The sequence below is a fragment of the Myotis yumanensis genome, unplaced genomic scaffold (assembly GCF_028538775.1).
Source record: "Myotis yumanensis isolate MYYU_CA2020_CCGP unplaced genomic scaffold, mMyoYum1.0.hap1 SCAF_1, whole genome shotgun sequence".
In the NCBI taxonomy this organism is placed as follows: domain Eukaryota; kingdom Metazoa; phylum Chordata; class Mammalia; order Chiroptera; family Vespertilionidae; genus Myotis; species Myotis yumanensis.
Window position 1 is genome coordinate 176,806,191 of NW_027223752.1, and position 18,649 is coordinate 176,824,839.

Here is an 18,649-nt window from a genome sequence, read left to right on the forward strand (position 1 = left end):
TGGTAGAACTATTTTTATTTATCTTCATTTTAGAAGCTTTCTATAATATATATTGCTTTCTGACAAAAATATAATAGGTTTGATAACAAAACAAAGTAGGGCTTACAGACTAAATATTAATATGATATCTGCTATGAGTCTGTCCTGTGTTTGTACAAATGTGCTTGCTGCCTTACCATATACTTCAAATAGTCCCTCATCAAAAAGAGAATTTTGCTAAATTCCTTACCATAATTCAACATGTAAGTCAAGCTCTCCATATTACTCAGACTATGGTTTTAAAGAATAATTAATGTGGTCCCTGATTAAGGACTTAAAAATTAATGAAGCTTTAAAAAAAAAGGTGTTTTTTTTTTTAATTAAGTAGTAAGCATATGTAAGTACTAGTATATGAGATAATGCATGGTATAATATAGAGTTAACTGGGTTTTCAACCTGGTTCTGTCATTAACTGTATAGAAGGTCTTCTAACAAACAACTCTATTTAAAAAACACACACACACACAAAACTTGTAAAATGTAAAGATTCCACTTGAGGATGCTTAATGTCTCCTTTAAAATAAATATTCAAGAATTCCATGACTTTAAAATCATGCCTTGTTTCCACAATTATCAGTAAAAAATGGGAGTATTGTAATACTTGATTTTATTATGGAAGTTGATTCTTTCCTCTTTTTATTTTAAGCTCTTCCATTTGGCAAAATCCCCATTTTGGAAGTTGATGGACTTAATCTTCACCAGAGCCTAGCAATAGCGAGATACTTGACCAAAAACACAGGTAATTTGTGTATTGTGTTTTAAGATTTTTGGTGACTGACAAAAAAATTAGTCCTGGCCGGTGTGGCTCAGTGAGTAGAGTGTTGGCCTGTGGACTGAGGGGTCCCAGGTTGATTCCGGTCAAGGGCACATGCCTGGGGTTGTGGGCTCGATCCCCAGTAGGGGGCATGCAGGAGGCAGCTGATCCATGATTCTCTCTCATCATTGATGTTTCTATCTCTCCCTCTCCCTTGCTCTCTAAAATAAAAAATATATATAAAAAATAAAAAATAATAATTAAAAAATTATATATATATATATATATATATATATATATATATACACACACACACTATATTCATTAAACAAGTTTATTTTTTAACCAAAATAATGTGTATATAAAATTTATGTTGCACTAACACGTATTTCAACAAATGAAATTCTTTGGAAGTTTAGAAGAGATGGAGATTCCTTCTGACTATGAAAATTTGACTTTGAAGTGAAAATGACATTTGAGTTGAGCTTGACGAGTCCCTAGAATTTCAAAAGGAAGCTTGGACTTGGGCAGTGTTTCTCAGACTGTATGTGCATCAGGATAGCATGGAGGCTCATTAAAACTCAGAATGTTCAGCCTTGACTGCAGAGATTGTGAGTCAATCATCTGGGGTAGGACCCAAAAGTTTGCATTTTTAACAATTTCCTCGATCATGCTGATGCAGCTGGTCCATGGACTTCATTTGGAGAATCTTTGGGCTAGCTAGAACAATCCAGGCAGAGAGTATGAAAAGCACTTTAAATTTGCAGAGTTGCTCTAGGTGGTTTGGCTCAGTGGATAGAGTGTGGGCCTGCAGACTGAAGAGTCCCGGATTCGATTCCAGTCAAGGGCACATACCTGGGTTTCCAGCTCCATGCCCAGTAGGGGCCTGCAGGAGGCAGCCGATCAATGGTTCTTTCTCATCACTGATGTTTTTATCTCTCTCTTCCTCTCTGAAATCAATAAAAATAATTTAAAAATTTTTAAAAATTGCAGAGTAGAGTAGTAGAAAGAGAAACCGATAGAAAAATAGATTGGGATCTGGTGAGAAAGATTCACAGTATGGATGTCATTCCTTAAGCAATTGCAGGTTTTAAAAATTGAGATGTAATCCTATATAATAAAAGGCTAATATGCAAATTGTCCCCTTGGGAGTTCGACTGACCATGAATTTGACTGCTCACTATAACATGCTCTGACCACCAGGGGGCAGTGCAGAATGAGCTGGGTAAGGAAGGCCCTGGCTGGCAGCCGGAAAGCCCCGATCGGTCCTCATCGCTGGCCAGGCCTTGGGACCCTATCAGTGCACAAATTTCGTGCACTGGGCCACTAGTTGACATATAAAATTAGATTAGCTTCAGGTGTACAACATAATGATTCTATATCCTATATAATAAAAGCCTGATATGCAAATTATGACCAGTCAGTGGTGGGTAGAGCTGGTGAGTGGGTGGAGCCAGGCCAGCCAAGGCGGGTGCCAGTGGGCAGAGGGAGGGGACAGCGATTGAGAGGTGGTGGCGACCAGCAGTGGCGGAGAGGCAATTGGGGGGCGGGACCAGCTGCTCACCGGCTGGCGCCATCCCCCGATCAGCCCATGGGTCACCTCCTGCAGAAGGAGGCCAACTGCCTAAGCTGTCAGTCGGACATCGCCTGAGGGCTCCTGGTCTGTGGGAGGGTGCAGGCCATCTGAGGGACCCCCCAAGTGCACAAATTTTTGTGCACTGGGCCTCTAGTATTTATATATTAAGTAATCACCAGGATAAATCTAGTTAATATCCATCGCCACTCATAGTTACAAATAATTCTTGAGATGAGAACTTTTTTAAAAAAAATCCTCACCTGAGGATATGTTTATTAATTTGAGAGAGAGAGAGAGAGACAACTATGTGTGAGGGAAACATTGACTGGTTATCTCCTGTAAGCAGCCAACCTGGGATCCAACCTGAAACCTATGTATGTGCCCTGACCAGGAAATGAACCTGCAACCTTTTTTTGGTGTATGGGACGATGCTCCAACCAACTAAGCCACCTGAACAGGGCTTGTGATGAGAACTTTTAAGATCTATTCTCTTAGCAATTTTCAAATATACTATACAGTATTAGAGGCCCGGTGCACAACATCCCTCTTGCAATCTGAGACCTCTCATTCCTAACCTCCCATCTGCTCGCTCCTTACCGCTTGGCTTGCCATTCCTTAGTGCTGTAGTGGAGGCGGGAGAGGTTTCCGCCACCACTGCTGTGCTTGCCAGTCATGAGCACAGCTCTGACTGAGTGGCATTCCAGCTGTGGGAGTGCACTGACCACCAGGGGGCAGCTCCTGCATTGAGCATCTGCCCCCTGGTGGTCATTGTGCATCATAGCAACTGGTCATTCCACCGGTTGTTCTGCCATTCGGTTGATTTGCATATTAGGATTTTATTATATAGGACTAGAGGCCCGATGCACAAAAATTTGTGCACTGGGGGGGGGGGGGGGGGGCGGGCGTCCCTCAGCCCTGCCTGTGCTCTCTCACAGTCTGGGACCCCTCAGGGGATGTCCACCTGCTGGCTTAGGCCTGCTCCCCAGGGGATCGGGCCTAAGCTGGCAGTCATACATCCCTCTGGCAGCCCGGAAGCCCTCAGGGGATGTCCACTTGCCAGCGGGGAGCAGGCCTAAGCTGCAGTCGGACATCCTTAGTGCTGCTGAGGAGGCGGGAGAGGCTCCCGCCACCACTGCTGTGCTGGCAGCTGGCAGCCTGGCTTGTGGCTGAACAGAGCTCCCCCTGTGGGAGCACACTGACCACCATGGGGCATCTCCTGCATTGAGCGTCTGCCCCCTGGTGGTCAGTGTATGTCATAGTGACCAGTCATTCCCAGTCATTCTGCTGTTAGGGTCAATTTGCATATTACCCTTTTATTATATAGGATAGTCGCCATGCTATACATTATAGCCCCAGGAATTTGTACCTTTTGACTACTTGTACCCATTTCACCCAGCTCACACTCCTCCCTCCCCCTGCCAATAATCAATCTATATTGTATTAAGTTTAGTTTAGTTTTGTTTTTTAAAATTCTACCTATAAGTGAGATCATACATTATTTATCTTTCTCTGCCTGACTTCATTTGTATGTTTTTACCCAGAAAGCTACATAACGATAGTTATGACTTTGGGGAGATTATTCTGGCCATACTTTATATTTAATTAGCCTGACTGAGGGATGCACATTTGGATGTCATTAAAATAGTTCAGACAGCAACAGGAAAGAAGGAGTGAGAAAAAAGACAACAACAAGAAATGTTGTGGAGATAGAATCATCATCATATGGACTAGAAAATAGATAATGGCATGTGGAGGGCAGCATATTTGAACAAGGGAGTAAGGGCCAGGCATTGACTAGCAATATCCCTTTCAATGTCTGTCTTCTCTAGAAGACCATGAGTGACACGCAGACAAGAAATTTTTTGTTTGTTTGTTTATTGCTGTGGCCCTAGTTGGGGTTGATCTACAGTTGGAGCCCAGTAATTATTTGTTGAATGAATGAAGAGGGAAGAGCTGGTTTGAGGTAGAATGTGATGACTCCATTTTGGGATTTGTTGAAGGAAGTTCAGGGGGCCAAAAGGATATGCAGCAAACAATCCAAAAGGAAGCTGAGCATAGGGCCTGGTCTTTAGGACTAAAAGTATTGATAAGGAGTCATCTGAATAAAATTGATAACCAAAGCCTTGAACATGGAATTCAAAGTAGGGATGAAAATGATGTATTTGAAAGGACTTTTCTTTTTATTAAATTTATCTTTATTGTTGAAAGCATTACAGATGCCACCCTTTTTTCCCCATTGACCCCCTCCAACCCACACCCATCCTGGAAGGACTTTTCAAGGGCACAAAGAAGAATCAACCTCTGAAAACTGTTGCCAGAGAATCTAATTCCTCCCTAGCTTTGGGAGTGGGGTTAGCACTTAAATAAGAATTTTCAGAAGCCCCCACGGGAGAACGAGATGTGGTAAACGGCTTTGTTTGCATGGATTCACATGCCTCAGGTTTTAAAGTCCCATCCCCCTTAACCAAGTCCTGAAAGAGGGGCAGCTGTGGGTTCAGCAAAGCCAAAAGCAAGCCGTGTGCAGAGCTTCCGTTCCATGTTGCAGCTGAGTACAGTTCAGCATCCAAGCTAATTAAAGTCCATGAGTCATTGTGTGGAGTCCCACGTGGCCGTGAGTCACGTGGGTGAAGGGGAGCGCAAGCCCCTACAGCAGGAGTCTGGAGCCCAGGCAAGCACTCAAGAGAAGAGTGTGTTCCTTTGTCTAGAGATTGACTCCAGAAGTTTAAATATTCAGGTTTCACGCACTTGCAGTGGCCACACCCATCCCGGCCACTCATTTGTTTCCAGGTGTGACTGGGAGACACATAGGCACCTTTCTATGTTACTCAGATCTTACTGGGCATGTGTCTACTGCCTTTGTCCAGCCCCTTCCCCATCAATCAGTAGGAAACAGACTTGAAGAGTGTTAAACTGTAGCTTTTTGCCAAAGCAGTATAAATGGCATGCCTATATTATCTGGTCTCCCCTTTACTCCTTTCCTGTTAAATAATAACCAAGTTATTACGACGGTGCCAATACCACACACACGATATAGTTTACAGAAGGACCCTAAATCACTAAGGCATTTCTTTTTTTCCCGTTAACAGCTTGCTGAGGTATGATTTATATACAATTTACTCACTGTCAGTATACTGTTCCTCGATTTTTAGTAAATACACACATTGTATAAAAGCAATCTATTTTAGAATGCTTTTACACTGAAGAATTTTAAATTGACACCAGGGAGAATATATTTAGAAAGACCAATGATTTCTTAGCAAAATGATGATCAATAAAAGAAAAAAAACCACCTCTATTATTTTAAACTTAGAGTTTCTAGGAACAAATGCTCTGGACAAAAACTGCCTGCAAAAATGAAAATAATTCTTTTTGCAAAATAAATGAAATATATATATATATACTGGTTATTTATTGTGGTATTGCTTGTATTAGCAAAAGATTGAGAGCAAACCTAATCAGCTGAGGGTAAATAGAATGTGGCACTTCTACTGAAGGAAGTTCCACGGAGCTGAAAACAGAGCAAGGACGCCCGTAAGTGACGCGTGAGGAAAAATCACTGGGACAAATGGGAGAGGCACATATTGAGTGGAAAATCACTCTTATTTTCATAAAGAAACAATGAAAGAATATAAAAGAAATTAATAAAACAAATTAATAAAAATATGGTAGTTGGTAACAGCAAAATAAGATGGATAGGGGCAAGAGTGGAAGTTACTCTTCATTGGATACTGTTTTCTGTTATTTTGAATTTTTGAGCTATATGAATCTATTGCCTTCTAAAAAAATTAATGTTTTAATATAGTAAATTAAGTTGAACATATTTGTGGGCCTCTCTCTATTCTACAGATTTGGCTGGAAAAACAGAACTGGAACAATGTCAAGTTGATGCTATCGTGGACACGTTGGATGATTTCATGTCTCGGTTTCCTTGGGCCGAGAAAAAACAAGATATAAAAGTAATGTGATCAGTTTGCTATTACTGGTATTAATCAGATCCACTTTGTCAAACACATTGTTAGGTGCGTTTTTAAGTCCCCCCCCCCTTTTTTTTAACAGAGTTAGACAAACCTATAGTTTAAAAATGACAAATTATATTAAAAAGTTTAAAACAAAGTACAGTGATTCTCTGCCTTACCCTTTTCACAATAACCCCTAAGATACAACCCTCTTTTTAGTGCTTTTAGCTGTTGCTTTAGGATTTTCACTTCTCCATATATCAATAGGATATATAAAAATGGCTTACTTTGATTGACTCATTTTAGATTCTATGGACATCTTAGTATAGTAATAAGAATTTAACTCTTAGCCCAGCCAGCGTGCTCAGTGGTTGAGTGTCAACCTATGAACCATGTGGTCACCGTTCAATTCCAGGTCAGGTCACATGCCTGGGTTGCAGGCTTGAGCTCCAGTGTGGGGTGTGCAGGAGGCAGCTCATCAATGATTGATTCTCTTTCATCATTGATGTTTCTATCTCTCTCTCCCTCTCCCTTCCTCTCTGAAATCAATAAAAATATAGATTTAAAAAAAATAATTTAACTCTTACAGTCATCCTCTCTGCTTCCTGTAAACTCCCAATATAATAAAAATTTTTGTTAATCAGTATTTGGTGACTACATTAGTATCCCCATGCAAACATTATACAAAACTGTGCATCGTGGTATAGTTTTTTGAAAAATATTTTTACTGATTTCAGGGAGGAAGGGAGAGGAGAGAGAGATAGAAACATCAATGATGAAAGATAATCATAGATTGGCCACCTCCTGCACGCCCCCTACTGGGTACTGAGTCCACAACCTGGGAATGTGCCCTGACCGGTAATTGAACAGTGACCTCCTGGTTCATAAGTTGATGCTCAACCACTAAGCCATGCTGGCCAGGCCATAGTACACTTCGATAATATTTCCTTTCTCACTTTTCCTCTTCAAAGTTAGTAATTGTCTTTTTGCATTTGCTTCATTCTTGTTAAACCTTCCCACACTATCCTATAACCTACTAATACAGTTTTCCACAGCGTCGATGATATGATAATCCATATTCCCATTATTTTCTCGTCGATATCTGGCCAGAGCCTCCCATTGTCCTCTGTAGAGCTGACTAGGTTTTCCGCACAGCTGTCGTACTTCCCTTCACTGCCATCCCAGGGTTGTTTTCCTTTTGAGTTGGGGTCTGTCTCTTGGATGCCATCCTCTGTCTTTATTTCCTCCTTTGTTTATTTGGGGCACATATTCCAGTTCTAAAAATGAAAATGAAGTCTTGATGACAGGAGATATGGCAGCAGACAGTATAGATATGTCCCTCTTTTGTGTCTCTGGTTTGGTTGCCCTAGACACCCAGTGCACAGTTGTCCCATCCTGAGCTCTTTATCATCTTGGATGCTTCATTCAATGCTTTTCTGGGCCCATTCTCCTGGTTTCTGTCCTTGTTTTTGTGGAGCAATCCTCTAATACAGTGGTTCTCAACCTTCCTAATGCCGCGACCCTTTAATACAGTTCCTCATGTTGTGGTGACCCCCAACCATAAAATTATTTTCGTTGCTACTTCATAACTGTAATTTTGCTACTGTTATGAATCGTAAATATCTGATATGCAGGATGTATTTTCATTGTTACAAATTGAACATAATTAAAGCATAGTGATTAATCACAAAAACAATATGTAATTATATATGTGTTTTCCGATGGTCTTAGGCGACCCCTGTGAAAGGGTCATTCGACCCCCAAAGGGGTCGCGACCCACAGGTTGGAGACCCACAGGTTGAGAACCGCTGCTCTAATAGCTTATTGAGCATAGAAAAAAGTTTGGGGCCTTATTTGTCTAAAAATATTTTTATTTAATCTTGATACTTGATTCAAAATTTGGCTGGATATAGAATTCTGTGTTGAAAGTAATTTTTCTTTAGTATTTGAAAAACATTTATCTATGGCAGTGATGGCGAACCTATGACACGCGTGTCAGGGGTGACACACGAACTCATTTTTTTGGTTGATTTTTCTTTGTTAAATGGCATTTAAATATATAAAATAAATATAAAAAATATGTCTTTGTTTTACTATGGTTGCAAATATCAAAATATTTCTATATGTTACACGGCACCAGAGTTAAGTTAGGGTTTTTCAAAATGCTGACACGCCGAGCTCAAAAGGTTCGCCATCACTGATATGGTGTCCTAGCTGTTGAGAAGTTTGAATCCAATCTAATTACCGACCGTTTCTATGTGACTTTTTTTCTCTAAAGCTTTTTGTTCCACATGACAAAGACCCCACCGATTGGCAGTCTGTCAGCTTATGGGCTTGCCCTTATCTGTTTTTCTATTTGGTACCCTTCTGTGGGCACGTCACAGAGGAAAATGTTCTTTGAGTGTTTACGGTAAGGGTATCTTTTGTATGAGAATAACAGTGCTCTTACCACCTACCTCAAAAAAACTTTTCACAGGATGCTATTCAAGCTCATGAATAAATTATATGAAGGGAGAACGTGTTTCAGGAATATTGCAAATAGCTACAGACTGTCTGATATATAAGCAGAACCTGGCTAGTATACAATGAAAACTGCGTAGGTCTTTTGTATTTCATCCCCTAGTCTCCTAGTGGGTTGTACTGCTGCCACCTTGTGGTCAGATAAAATTTTCAACAGCAGAATATTGCAGTAAAGATGGATGATGAAAATAGTTCTCTTATTCCATGTGCTTTAAAAATCTATCAAATAAACATAATCATAAATGTTTTAGCACTGGTTGCTGGTAATTCAATTTATAATTTTAAAATTAATTTAAATTTAATTTGAAAGACAAAATATGTCTCTGAACATTGGTCACCTTGATAATCCTTGATCTTACCACTAGCATTTCTTTGGTTATGTAATGTATGTGTCCATTTCCTCATCTGGAGAACAGGGGCAGGGGCTGGATCGAGGACGAGCAGGAGTGAAGGAATGCTGTGGCCCATTTCCAATACTAAATGGTTTTGGTAGTGTGGATTTAAAAATAATGCTTTGGAGAAATATACAATCCTCTCTAATTCCTCTAAAAGCCATTTGATAGAATACTATAGCAATGACTTCTCAGGGTGAAGAAACACTGCCTTATAACTCCCTGGAGGAGGCAGTAGGACATTACAGAGTCCACCAAATATAAGAGTGGCTATCTAGGGTCTATTAGAAAATGCATTTTAAAAAGTGCACACCTGGGAAAGTGCACACCTAGAATGTGTGATCAAAGTTCATCTTCTTTATGTTATTTTGGTATTATTTAAAATAACTTCAAAAAATACTAATGATTATGCTGTTTGGTTATTCATTAGACTAAGATGACCAAACGCATAAAGAGAACCTGGGCTAAAGGAAAAGTCAATAGCACAGGGATAAGATTTTTATTTGGCACTGCATATACACAAGCATTGGTATACCTTACTTGTGGACATGCACAATACAGAAAGTAACAAAATTACCCAGGTGAGATTCAGGAGTTTTAGGAAAGCTGTCCAGCAGTTACATCCCACTCTGTTCAACTCCCTCCGGTTTCTAGCTATTCACCTTCCCAACTGATGCTGAGTTGTGCTGAGCTACAGGAAGTGCCTGCCACATAGCTCTGGGCCCATTGTGTCAGCTCAGAAATTCTGTAAGGGACCCTAGCTGGTTTGGCTGAGTGGATAGAGCATTGGTCTATGGACTGAAAGGTCCCAGGTTCAATTCTGGACAAGGGCACACGCCCAGGTTGCAGGCTCAATCCCCAGTACGGGGTGTGCAGGAGGCAGCCGGTCAATGATTTTTACTCATCATTGATATTTCTATCTCTCTCTCCCTCTCCCTTCCTCTCTGAAATCAATAAAAATATATTTAAAAAAAAAGAAATTCAGTAAGGGGCAGAAGAACTCACACTCTTTTATTTAAAACTATGGATATACTAATCACAGAGAGAGAACCTTATGTACCAAAGTGGTATAGACCAGTAAAGAATATATAATCAAAATAATGATAAGATATCCACCTTTAATTTGTAAAATCTGATTATATATATATATATATATATATATATATATATATATATAATGAACATATATATATATAATGACTAGAGGTCCAGTGCATGAAATTTGTGCATGGGGAAAGGAGGGGCAGTTCCCTAAGCCCGGCCTGCACCCTCTCACAATCCAGAATCGCTGGCTCCTACCACTCACTTGCCTGCCTGCCTGATGGCCCCTAACTGCTTGCCTGCCTGCCTGATCGCCCCTAACCGCCTGATAACCCCTAACCACTCTGCCTGCTTAATTGTCCCTAACTGCTCACCTGCCTGCCTGATTGCCCCTAAGTGCCTCTGCCTCGACCCCCGCCACCGCGGCTTTGTCTGGAAGGTCATCCGGAAGGATGTCCAGAAGTTCGTTCAGCTGTCTGGTCTAATTAGCATATTGTGCTTTTATTATTATAGATTACAGATGCTCTTGCAAATTATACTCTACAAATATAAGGCCTTATGTTATAGCAATCCATATTACCTAATTAAGTCATGATACCAGGAAGTAAATCAACAAATTGGTGAGGTAGTTATCCACTACCTGACTTACTCTAATAAAAGCTGGATTTTATTACAGGCATATCTCAGAGATATTGTGGATTTGGTTTCAGACCACTGCAATAAAGTGAATATCTCCATAAAGAGAGTCACAAATATTTTGGTTTTCCAGGACATATAAAAATTATGTTTATACTATACTGTAGTCTATTAAATGTACAATAGCATTATGTCTAAAAAAATGTACATACCTTGATTAAAAAATCCTTTTTGCTAAAAGTTGCTAACCATCATCTCAGCCTTCAGTGAGTCATAATCTTCTGTTGGTGGAGGGTCTTGCCTTGATGTTGATGGTTGCTGACTGATCAGGGTAATCATTATTGAAAGTTGGTTTGGCTGTGGCATTTTCTTACAATGAGACAACAATGAGCCCTGGCCGATGTGGCTCAGTTGGTTGAGCGTTGTCTTGTGCACCAAAAGGTCGCCAGTTCCATTCCTGGTCAGGGCACATGCCCAGGTCGTGGGTTCCATCCCCAGTCAGTGTGTGTGTGTGGGAGGCAACTAATTGATGTTCTCTCTCTCTCTCTCTCTCTCTCTCTCTCTCTCTCTCTCTCTCTCTCTCTCTCTCTCTCCTCTCCAGTAAAAACATTTTTAAAAAATGAGAGCCACCAATGAAGTTTGCCACATCAATTGACTCTTCACCTAAAGTTTTAGAGGCCATTGTAGGGTTATTAATTGGCCTAATTTCAATATTGTTGTGTCTCAGGGAAGAGGGAGGCCCCAGAAGAGGGAGAGAGACTGGGGAAGAGCTGGTTGGTGAAGCAGTCAGGACACACAACATTTATCAATTAAGCTTGCCCATCTTATATGGACACAGTTCCAGACACCCTCAAACAAGCACAATAGTAGCATCAAGGATCACTGATCACATATCACCATCTCAAATATGATAATAATGGAAAAGTTTAAAATGTTGGGAGATTTACCAAATGTGACACAGAGACATGAAGTGAGCAAATACTGTTGGAAAAATGACACCATGGGCTTATTCAACACAGGGTTGCCATGAGCCTTCAATTTGTAAAAAAAACATACTATCTGCAAAGAGCAATGAAGTGTTGTGCAACAGACAAGGTATGCCTGTGTAGATCATTTATGGATATTACAAATTATATACACTTTTAATAATATTTTTTAGTTTGACTGACATTTCCTATCCAGTATACAAACCAACCCAAATTTTCACATGTAAACAAACACTTCTTACCAAGAAATAGGCCAATTACTTATCTGGTCTTCAGAGATTCAAGTAAAAACACAAAGATAATTTTTTAAATGCATATATCTGTTAATTTTTTCTAAGACTCTTATTTGGTTTGTCATATTACCTTACATAATGTAGCAAAAAGGGATACCTAGATGGTGGGTTTTGTAGATGATATTCAAGGCAGACAAATCTCCTACTATACTAATGCACAATATCAAGCCAAAGAGAAAAAATCCATAAAGGCCCACAAGCATATGATTCATTATGGATTAGTTCTGTTAAGTGTGCAGGTGAAATGAAAGACTGTCAAACCGGAGAAATCTAGCCTTACAAAACAAAATTAATTTCTTTACCTTCAGTTATGTTATTTAACTTTAAAGAGAGTGAGGCTAAGAAAATGGGAATTTTGGAAATGTAAAAACATTGAAATATTTAGTCATCATATAGAAAGAAACTATAAGAACTGGTAACATATTTATTTTTTTGATCCGTGTAATAAAGGAATGACTAGATCTATTGGGAATTAGAAGTGAATCTTCGTAATGTCATACATTTTAAAAACAACACCATATAGCTACTTCTCTTTGACCTCATATGGAAAAACTAAAGAAGGAAAAAATCTACTTCCCTTTCAGATCATATACTATTTATTTTTCTTCCTATTTTCCTTAAAGTGATCTTTTTCTCCCTCTCTTAGGAGCAGATGTTCAATGAGCTACTTATATACGATGCACCTCATCTTCTACAAGATTTGGATACATACTTAGGGGAAAAAGAGTGGTTCATTGGTAACTCTGTGAGTATGTTTTACATCTTAAAAAATACAAATACATATATATATATATATATACATATATATATTTATATATATATATATATATATATATATATATATATATATACATCGATGTTTCTCATCGATGTTTCTCTGTCTCTCCCTCTCCCTTCCATTCTCTCTAAAAATCAATAAAAAATATTCTCGGGTGAGGATTATATTATATATATAATCTCTTTATTTATTTGTGAAGATAAACCAAAGACATAAAAACTTATTGAAAAAAATGTTACCCATAAAGAAGAGTAAGAGAGCAGAGATAAAAACTAAAATTTTTTGAATAAACATTTTTTTGGTAGACTTCATTTTGAAACCAATAACTAAAATATTTTATATAATTATATAACAACAATAACAAAAACATCTTTAAAAGTTATTACTGCAAAGCAAAAGCAAAGTGAAACAAACAACCCTGTGTCAGATTGAGGCATAGGGTATGTAAGTACCTATGTATTCTATTAGTGAAGAACTACTTAAAGAAACAGCTTCATAGCTTGGCCAGCGTGGCTCAGTGGTTAAGCGTCGACCTATGAACCAGGAGGTCATGATTCAATTCCCAGTCAGGGCACATGCCCAGGTTGTGGGCTTGATCCCCAGTGTGGGGTGTGCAGGAAGCAGGCGATCAATGATTCTCTCTCATCATTATGTTTCTATCTCTCTCTCCCTCTCCCTTCCTCTCTGAAATCAATAAAAAATATTGAAAAAAAAAAAGAAAATATAAAGCCGTAGCTGAAATGGCTCAGTGGATAGAGCATCAGCTCACAGTCTGAAGGGTCCCGGGTTTGATTCTGGTCAAGGGCATGTACCTCGGTTGCAGGCTTTACCCCAGCATGCGGAAGGCAACCAATTGATGTGTCTTTTTCTCATCGATGTTTCTCTGTCTCTCCCTCTCCCTTCCATTCTCTCTAAAAATCAATAAAAAATATTCTCGGGTGAGGATTAATAAAAAAGAAAAGGAAAAGGAAATAGCATAATATGAAAAACACAGGAATTTGACTATACATCTCACAGATATACTCTTAGAACAAAACAATAAAAATTGTATATCACTTTCAGTAATTATATTTTTGGTGGTACTGGTACAGTGGTATTATTTTTCTGATATTATTATATCTATATTGTGAGGCAAAGTAATAAGAAATGTCATGGATGTCATTGAGAACCAGGATCTTCACTATGGGAGAAAGAAGATAGAGATGTAAGACCAATAAGGTTAAGTAAACATTCTATTTCTGAGTGTGAACTAGATGCAACAGTATAAACTCATGATGTACTTTATCTTAGGATAAAGTACAAGAAAAATGAATTTAGTATCTCTTTTTCAACAATGACCAACACAGTTGTCCTGGCCACCCCTAAGACTGAGATTCTGGTCTTCAAATACTAAGGGCTTCTTAGAATAAGGCTCATTCTCAGTTTGGGACAGGAAATGTAAAAGATTAACTGGGGGTTCCTTGTCATACCAGAAGGAAATAAATTATCAAAGACAACAGGAGTTGTGTCTAAAGATCTCAGGAGTCAACTTGAAGAGGCTCCTACTGGCCAAAGATAATTCAAGCTACGATAAGAATGTTAACTGCAATGGACTAAAACAAATCAAAATGAATAAATCCATGAGTATGACAACCACAACCAAACATGCATACACACACAACCCCCCAAAACAAAGTTTCACTGGTTACTTTTAGAAGATGCTACAGAGCCAAATTATTATGAAAACTGTTGAAAACAAACAGAAAAGTGGGAGGTTTGAATAAAACCAGTTGTACCTCAAGATAATAAAATTGATGGCCAAATTTTGACTTCATAAAAACATTTTAGTTAATAAGTTAGAAGGAGAGATTAAAATAAGACATCACTGCCCTATCCAGTTTGGCTCTGGATAGAGCATCAGCCTCCGGACCAAAGGATCCCGGGATCAATTCCGGTCAAGGACACATACCTTGGTTGCAGGCTCCTCCCTGGCCCTGGTCAGGGTTCCTGCAGGAGGCAACCAATCAATGTGTTTCTCTCACACCGATGGTTTTCTCTGTCTTTTCCTCTCTAAAAGAGCAATGGAAAAATATCCTCAGGTGAGGATTAACCAAAATAATAATAAAATATCACCATCGATGTTTCTTTGTCTTGCCCTCTCCCTTCCACTCTTTCTAAAACATTAATGGAAAAATATTCTCAGGTGAGGATTAACAAAAAAAGAAAAGAATGCTACTAGTCCACATTTAAACTTCACTCTTTGAAGTTTAAAGTAATGTCATCCAGATTAGTTTCTCATCACTAAGGGGACAAGAGTATAAAAAAGTATACAAAGGTAGGACCAGCCTGTCATCGATCATGGTCAATCTTAGGGTACCACTTAGAGTCAGACACCTTTATTTTAAGTCATCTGATGTGATACAATATAATGTGTGTTAGCCTGAAATACTAACTTGAAACTATGAACTCTTGCCCTGGCTGGGTAGTTCAGTTGGTTAGAGCATCATCCTGATACGCCAAGGTTTTTGGTTTGATCCTGGTCAGAGCACTTTTAAGAATCAACCAATGAATTCATAAATAAGTGGAACAAATCGATGTTTCTTTCTCCCTCTCTCTCTAAAATAGATAAATACAAATTAAGAAAACAAGCCATAGTCGGTTTGGCTCAGTGGATAGAGCATTGGCCTGTGGACTGAAAGGTCCCAGGTTCGATTCTGGTCAAGGGCACATGCTTGGGTTGCGGCCTTGATCCCCAGTGGGGGGCATGCAGGAGGCAGCCCATCAATGATTCTCTCTAATCATTGATGTTTCTATCTCTCTCTCCCTCTCCCTTCCTTTCTGAAATCAATAAAAATATATTTTAAACAAACTATGAATTCCATAGGGATAACTTGCACCTTATTTCTTTACATCCTGCAGTGTAAAAGAATAAGGTAAACAAGAAGATGAGATGATCACACAAACCATGAAGACAGAACATTGTGTAGGACTAGTGTGGAATCCTGACTAATGCAGTGACATGAAAAAAAAAAAAAGGTTACTATTCTGAATTAAAGAGAGTTAAAGAACACAACCAGATGAAATGCATGGTCCTGAAATGGATTCTGCTTTGTCCTATGAAGAACATTTTGGAACAGATGGAAAAGTATTGATTGTGTATTAGATAAGGTGAAAATATAGTCAGAGAGATGAAGATTAATCAAGTTACAAGAGTATGTACTGTAAGATCTCATCTTACTAAAAACGCACACACACATATAATACCACCTTATACACAGGAGTAACCTCTGAGTGTTGGGAATATGGTGTTGGGAGTATGGTGTTATTTGTAATTTTCTATCATACACACGTTACTGGACCTTGAATGCCAGATTCTCGAGTCTCAATTTCATAGAAATGAGCACTGAATTCAGTACAAGATCAAGGAGACGGAGTTTATTGAAAAGAGCTTGTGCACAAGGGATTCGATCAGAAAACGAGAAGTTCTTGTAGATGGCTTACTTTGGCATGGGTGCAGGACTTGGGAATGAGGATGAGGTCAGTTGTCCCACAAAGTTCATCTGGTGGCGGTTGATCCTGGGGTAGTCATAGGATGTTTTCTTTGTTAAAATACATTTTTACTGATTTCAGAGAGCAAGGGAGAGGGAAAGCTAGAAACATTAATGATGAGGGAGATGCACGTCCCCCTACTGGGGATCAAGCCCACAACCCGGGCATGTGCCCTGACTGGGAATCAATGTGACCTCCTGGTTCATAGGTGGATGCTCAACCACTGAGCCACACCCGCCGGGCCACAGGATGTTTTCTATGGTCAGTGGGCCCATAATAATGCTTGAACAAACATTCTAGTTACCATTTAATTGACAAAACAACTACTTTGCAGAATCTGATGTTAAGAAAGGATGTTATCGTCGTACAATCATTCCTTTAAGGATGTGGTCAGGTTAATTTTAACTACAGAATTTTACTGAAACCAAGAAGTCATAGTCAGGCCTCTAGGATGGAGTTCAGATGTGACCCCTATACTGTCTCACACACATTCCACTTTTGTAATAACAAAAGATTACTTTGAATTAAAAAGAAACTATTTTTTAGATTAAGAAGTTAGTTATGCCTTTTACATTCAAATGGAAATTTCTGTTTCCTTTAAATCAGGTAACTTGGGCAGATTTCTACTGGGAAATTTGCAGCACTACACTTTTGGTCTTGAAACCTGACTTGTTGGACATCCATCCCAGGCTGGTGGCATTACGGAAGAAAGTCCAAGCCATCCCTGCCATTGCTGACTGGATACAACGAAGGCCCCACACCAGACTCTAGGGGTTCCTGCTGCCTCCAACTTTGTTGTTCGCTCCCATCAGATAAGAAGCTGTCTCCCCTCCCCCACTCCATCAAGACTCCCTTTTGCCATATTCTGTTTGAAAAGAAAAAAAAGAGCATTTAGTTGCCAGTATCCTCCCCCCACCCCCACCCGGAATGGTTACAACTGAGGAAAAATAGTTTAAGGCAGGCCTCGCCTTGCATCAGTTCTGTCATGCATTAATTTTGGCCGCAATAGCTTATTAAATAACACATTCCCCCTGAAAATGGTTTGGACTTCAGTTACCATGATAACTGTGAGCAACTGCATAAAGTATAAACCTCGCTGCTAGCTCTTCAGTCCACAAATCTCCATGTAAATAAGATGCACAGCAAGACCATGACCAGTGATGTCACTTCTTTCAGTCTGTAATCGGTTGGACCCTGCACATCTGTCTGTTATTCACCCCCAGACAATAAAGTGTGTAGGGGCATCGGCTGCTTGTTTCTCAGTGATAAACCATCTTATAAAAGTGGGTAATTGAAAAAGGGAACTCACTAACAAAAATGAAAATGCAATTAAGAAATGAAAGTGAAACGGAATTTTTGGACTGGAACCCAGAATCTTTGTCCTTGTCCGCCGGAGTCGAAGAATGAATCCAAGGACAGAGGGTAGTATAGCAAAGGTGGAGATTTATTGAAGAACTAGAGGCCCAGTGCATGAATTCATGCACATTGAAAGGAACTGTGGGTCATGAGGCTGCGATGGGCACAGGGGCAGATCTCAGCCCATCCCTTGCGCCCCCACCCGACCCCTCCCACTGCAGCCCCCGGTCCCCTGTCTGCTGGCAGCCCCACTCCTGTCACCAGTCCCACATGCTGACAGTGTCAGCCCCACTTGCACCAGCTGACAGTGTGGAGCGACTGGGGCTGGCACCAGCAACGGGTGCAAACGGGGCCAGCTCCATCAGTGGGTGCAAGTGGCAGCTACTACCTCAATCACCCCTCAGGAGCAGGGGGAGGTGGAGAAGCCCTCAGGGGTGATCAGGGCCAGCAGCTGCCACTGGCAAACATTGACAGCGCTGAGCAATGGGACCGTGGTGCATGGGAGCAAAGAATTTTCAGTAACCACCAGAGGCTCTCCCTGATGACAAAGACTGGCACCCCACCTTGGTCTGGTGCCCCCGCTCACCTGCTCCACCATCCCGTTGCAGCTGACGCCTGCCATGTTCCACGCTCTGCCATCTGCTGCCGACGCCTGCCATATTCCGCACCCACCCCCTGGTGGTCAGTGCATGTCATAGTGACCGGTTGTTCTGCTGTTTGGTCTATTTGCATATTAGGGTTTTACATAGAGAGACAACTACAGACTCCCTCGTGGGGAAAGGGGAAGAGTCTCT

General features: G+C 40.1%; 1 protein-coding gene across 2 annotated transcripts in view; it reads left to right on the forward strand.

Annotated features, from left to right (window-relative positions):
* The window catches only part of HPGDS (hematopoietic prostaglandin D synthase), a 29,335-nt gene extending 11,598 nt beyond the window's left edge, over positions 1-17,737 (forward strand). The window contains exons 3-6 of one of the 2 annotated variants that reach the window (XM_070408923.1): positions 686-778; positions 6,216-6,325; positions 12,840-12,938; positions 17,106-17,737. In XM_070408923.1, the coding sequence (XP_070265024.1) occupies positions 686-778; positions 6,216-6,325; positions 12,840-12,938; positions 17,106-17,270 (467 nt within the window). In that variant the 3' untranslated portion in view covers positions 17,271-17,737. The remainder of the gene's footprint in view (positions 1-685; positions 779-6,215; positions 6,326-12,839; positions 12,939-17,105) is intronic. The other variant, XM_070408932.1, reaches the window with a different exon arrangement.
* The last annotated feature ends 912 nt before the right edge of the window (positions 17,738-18,649 follow it).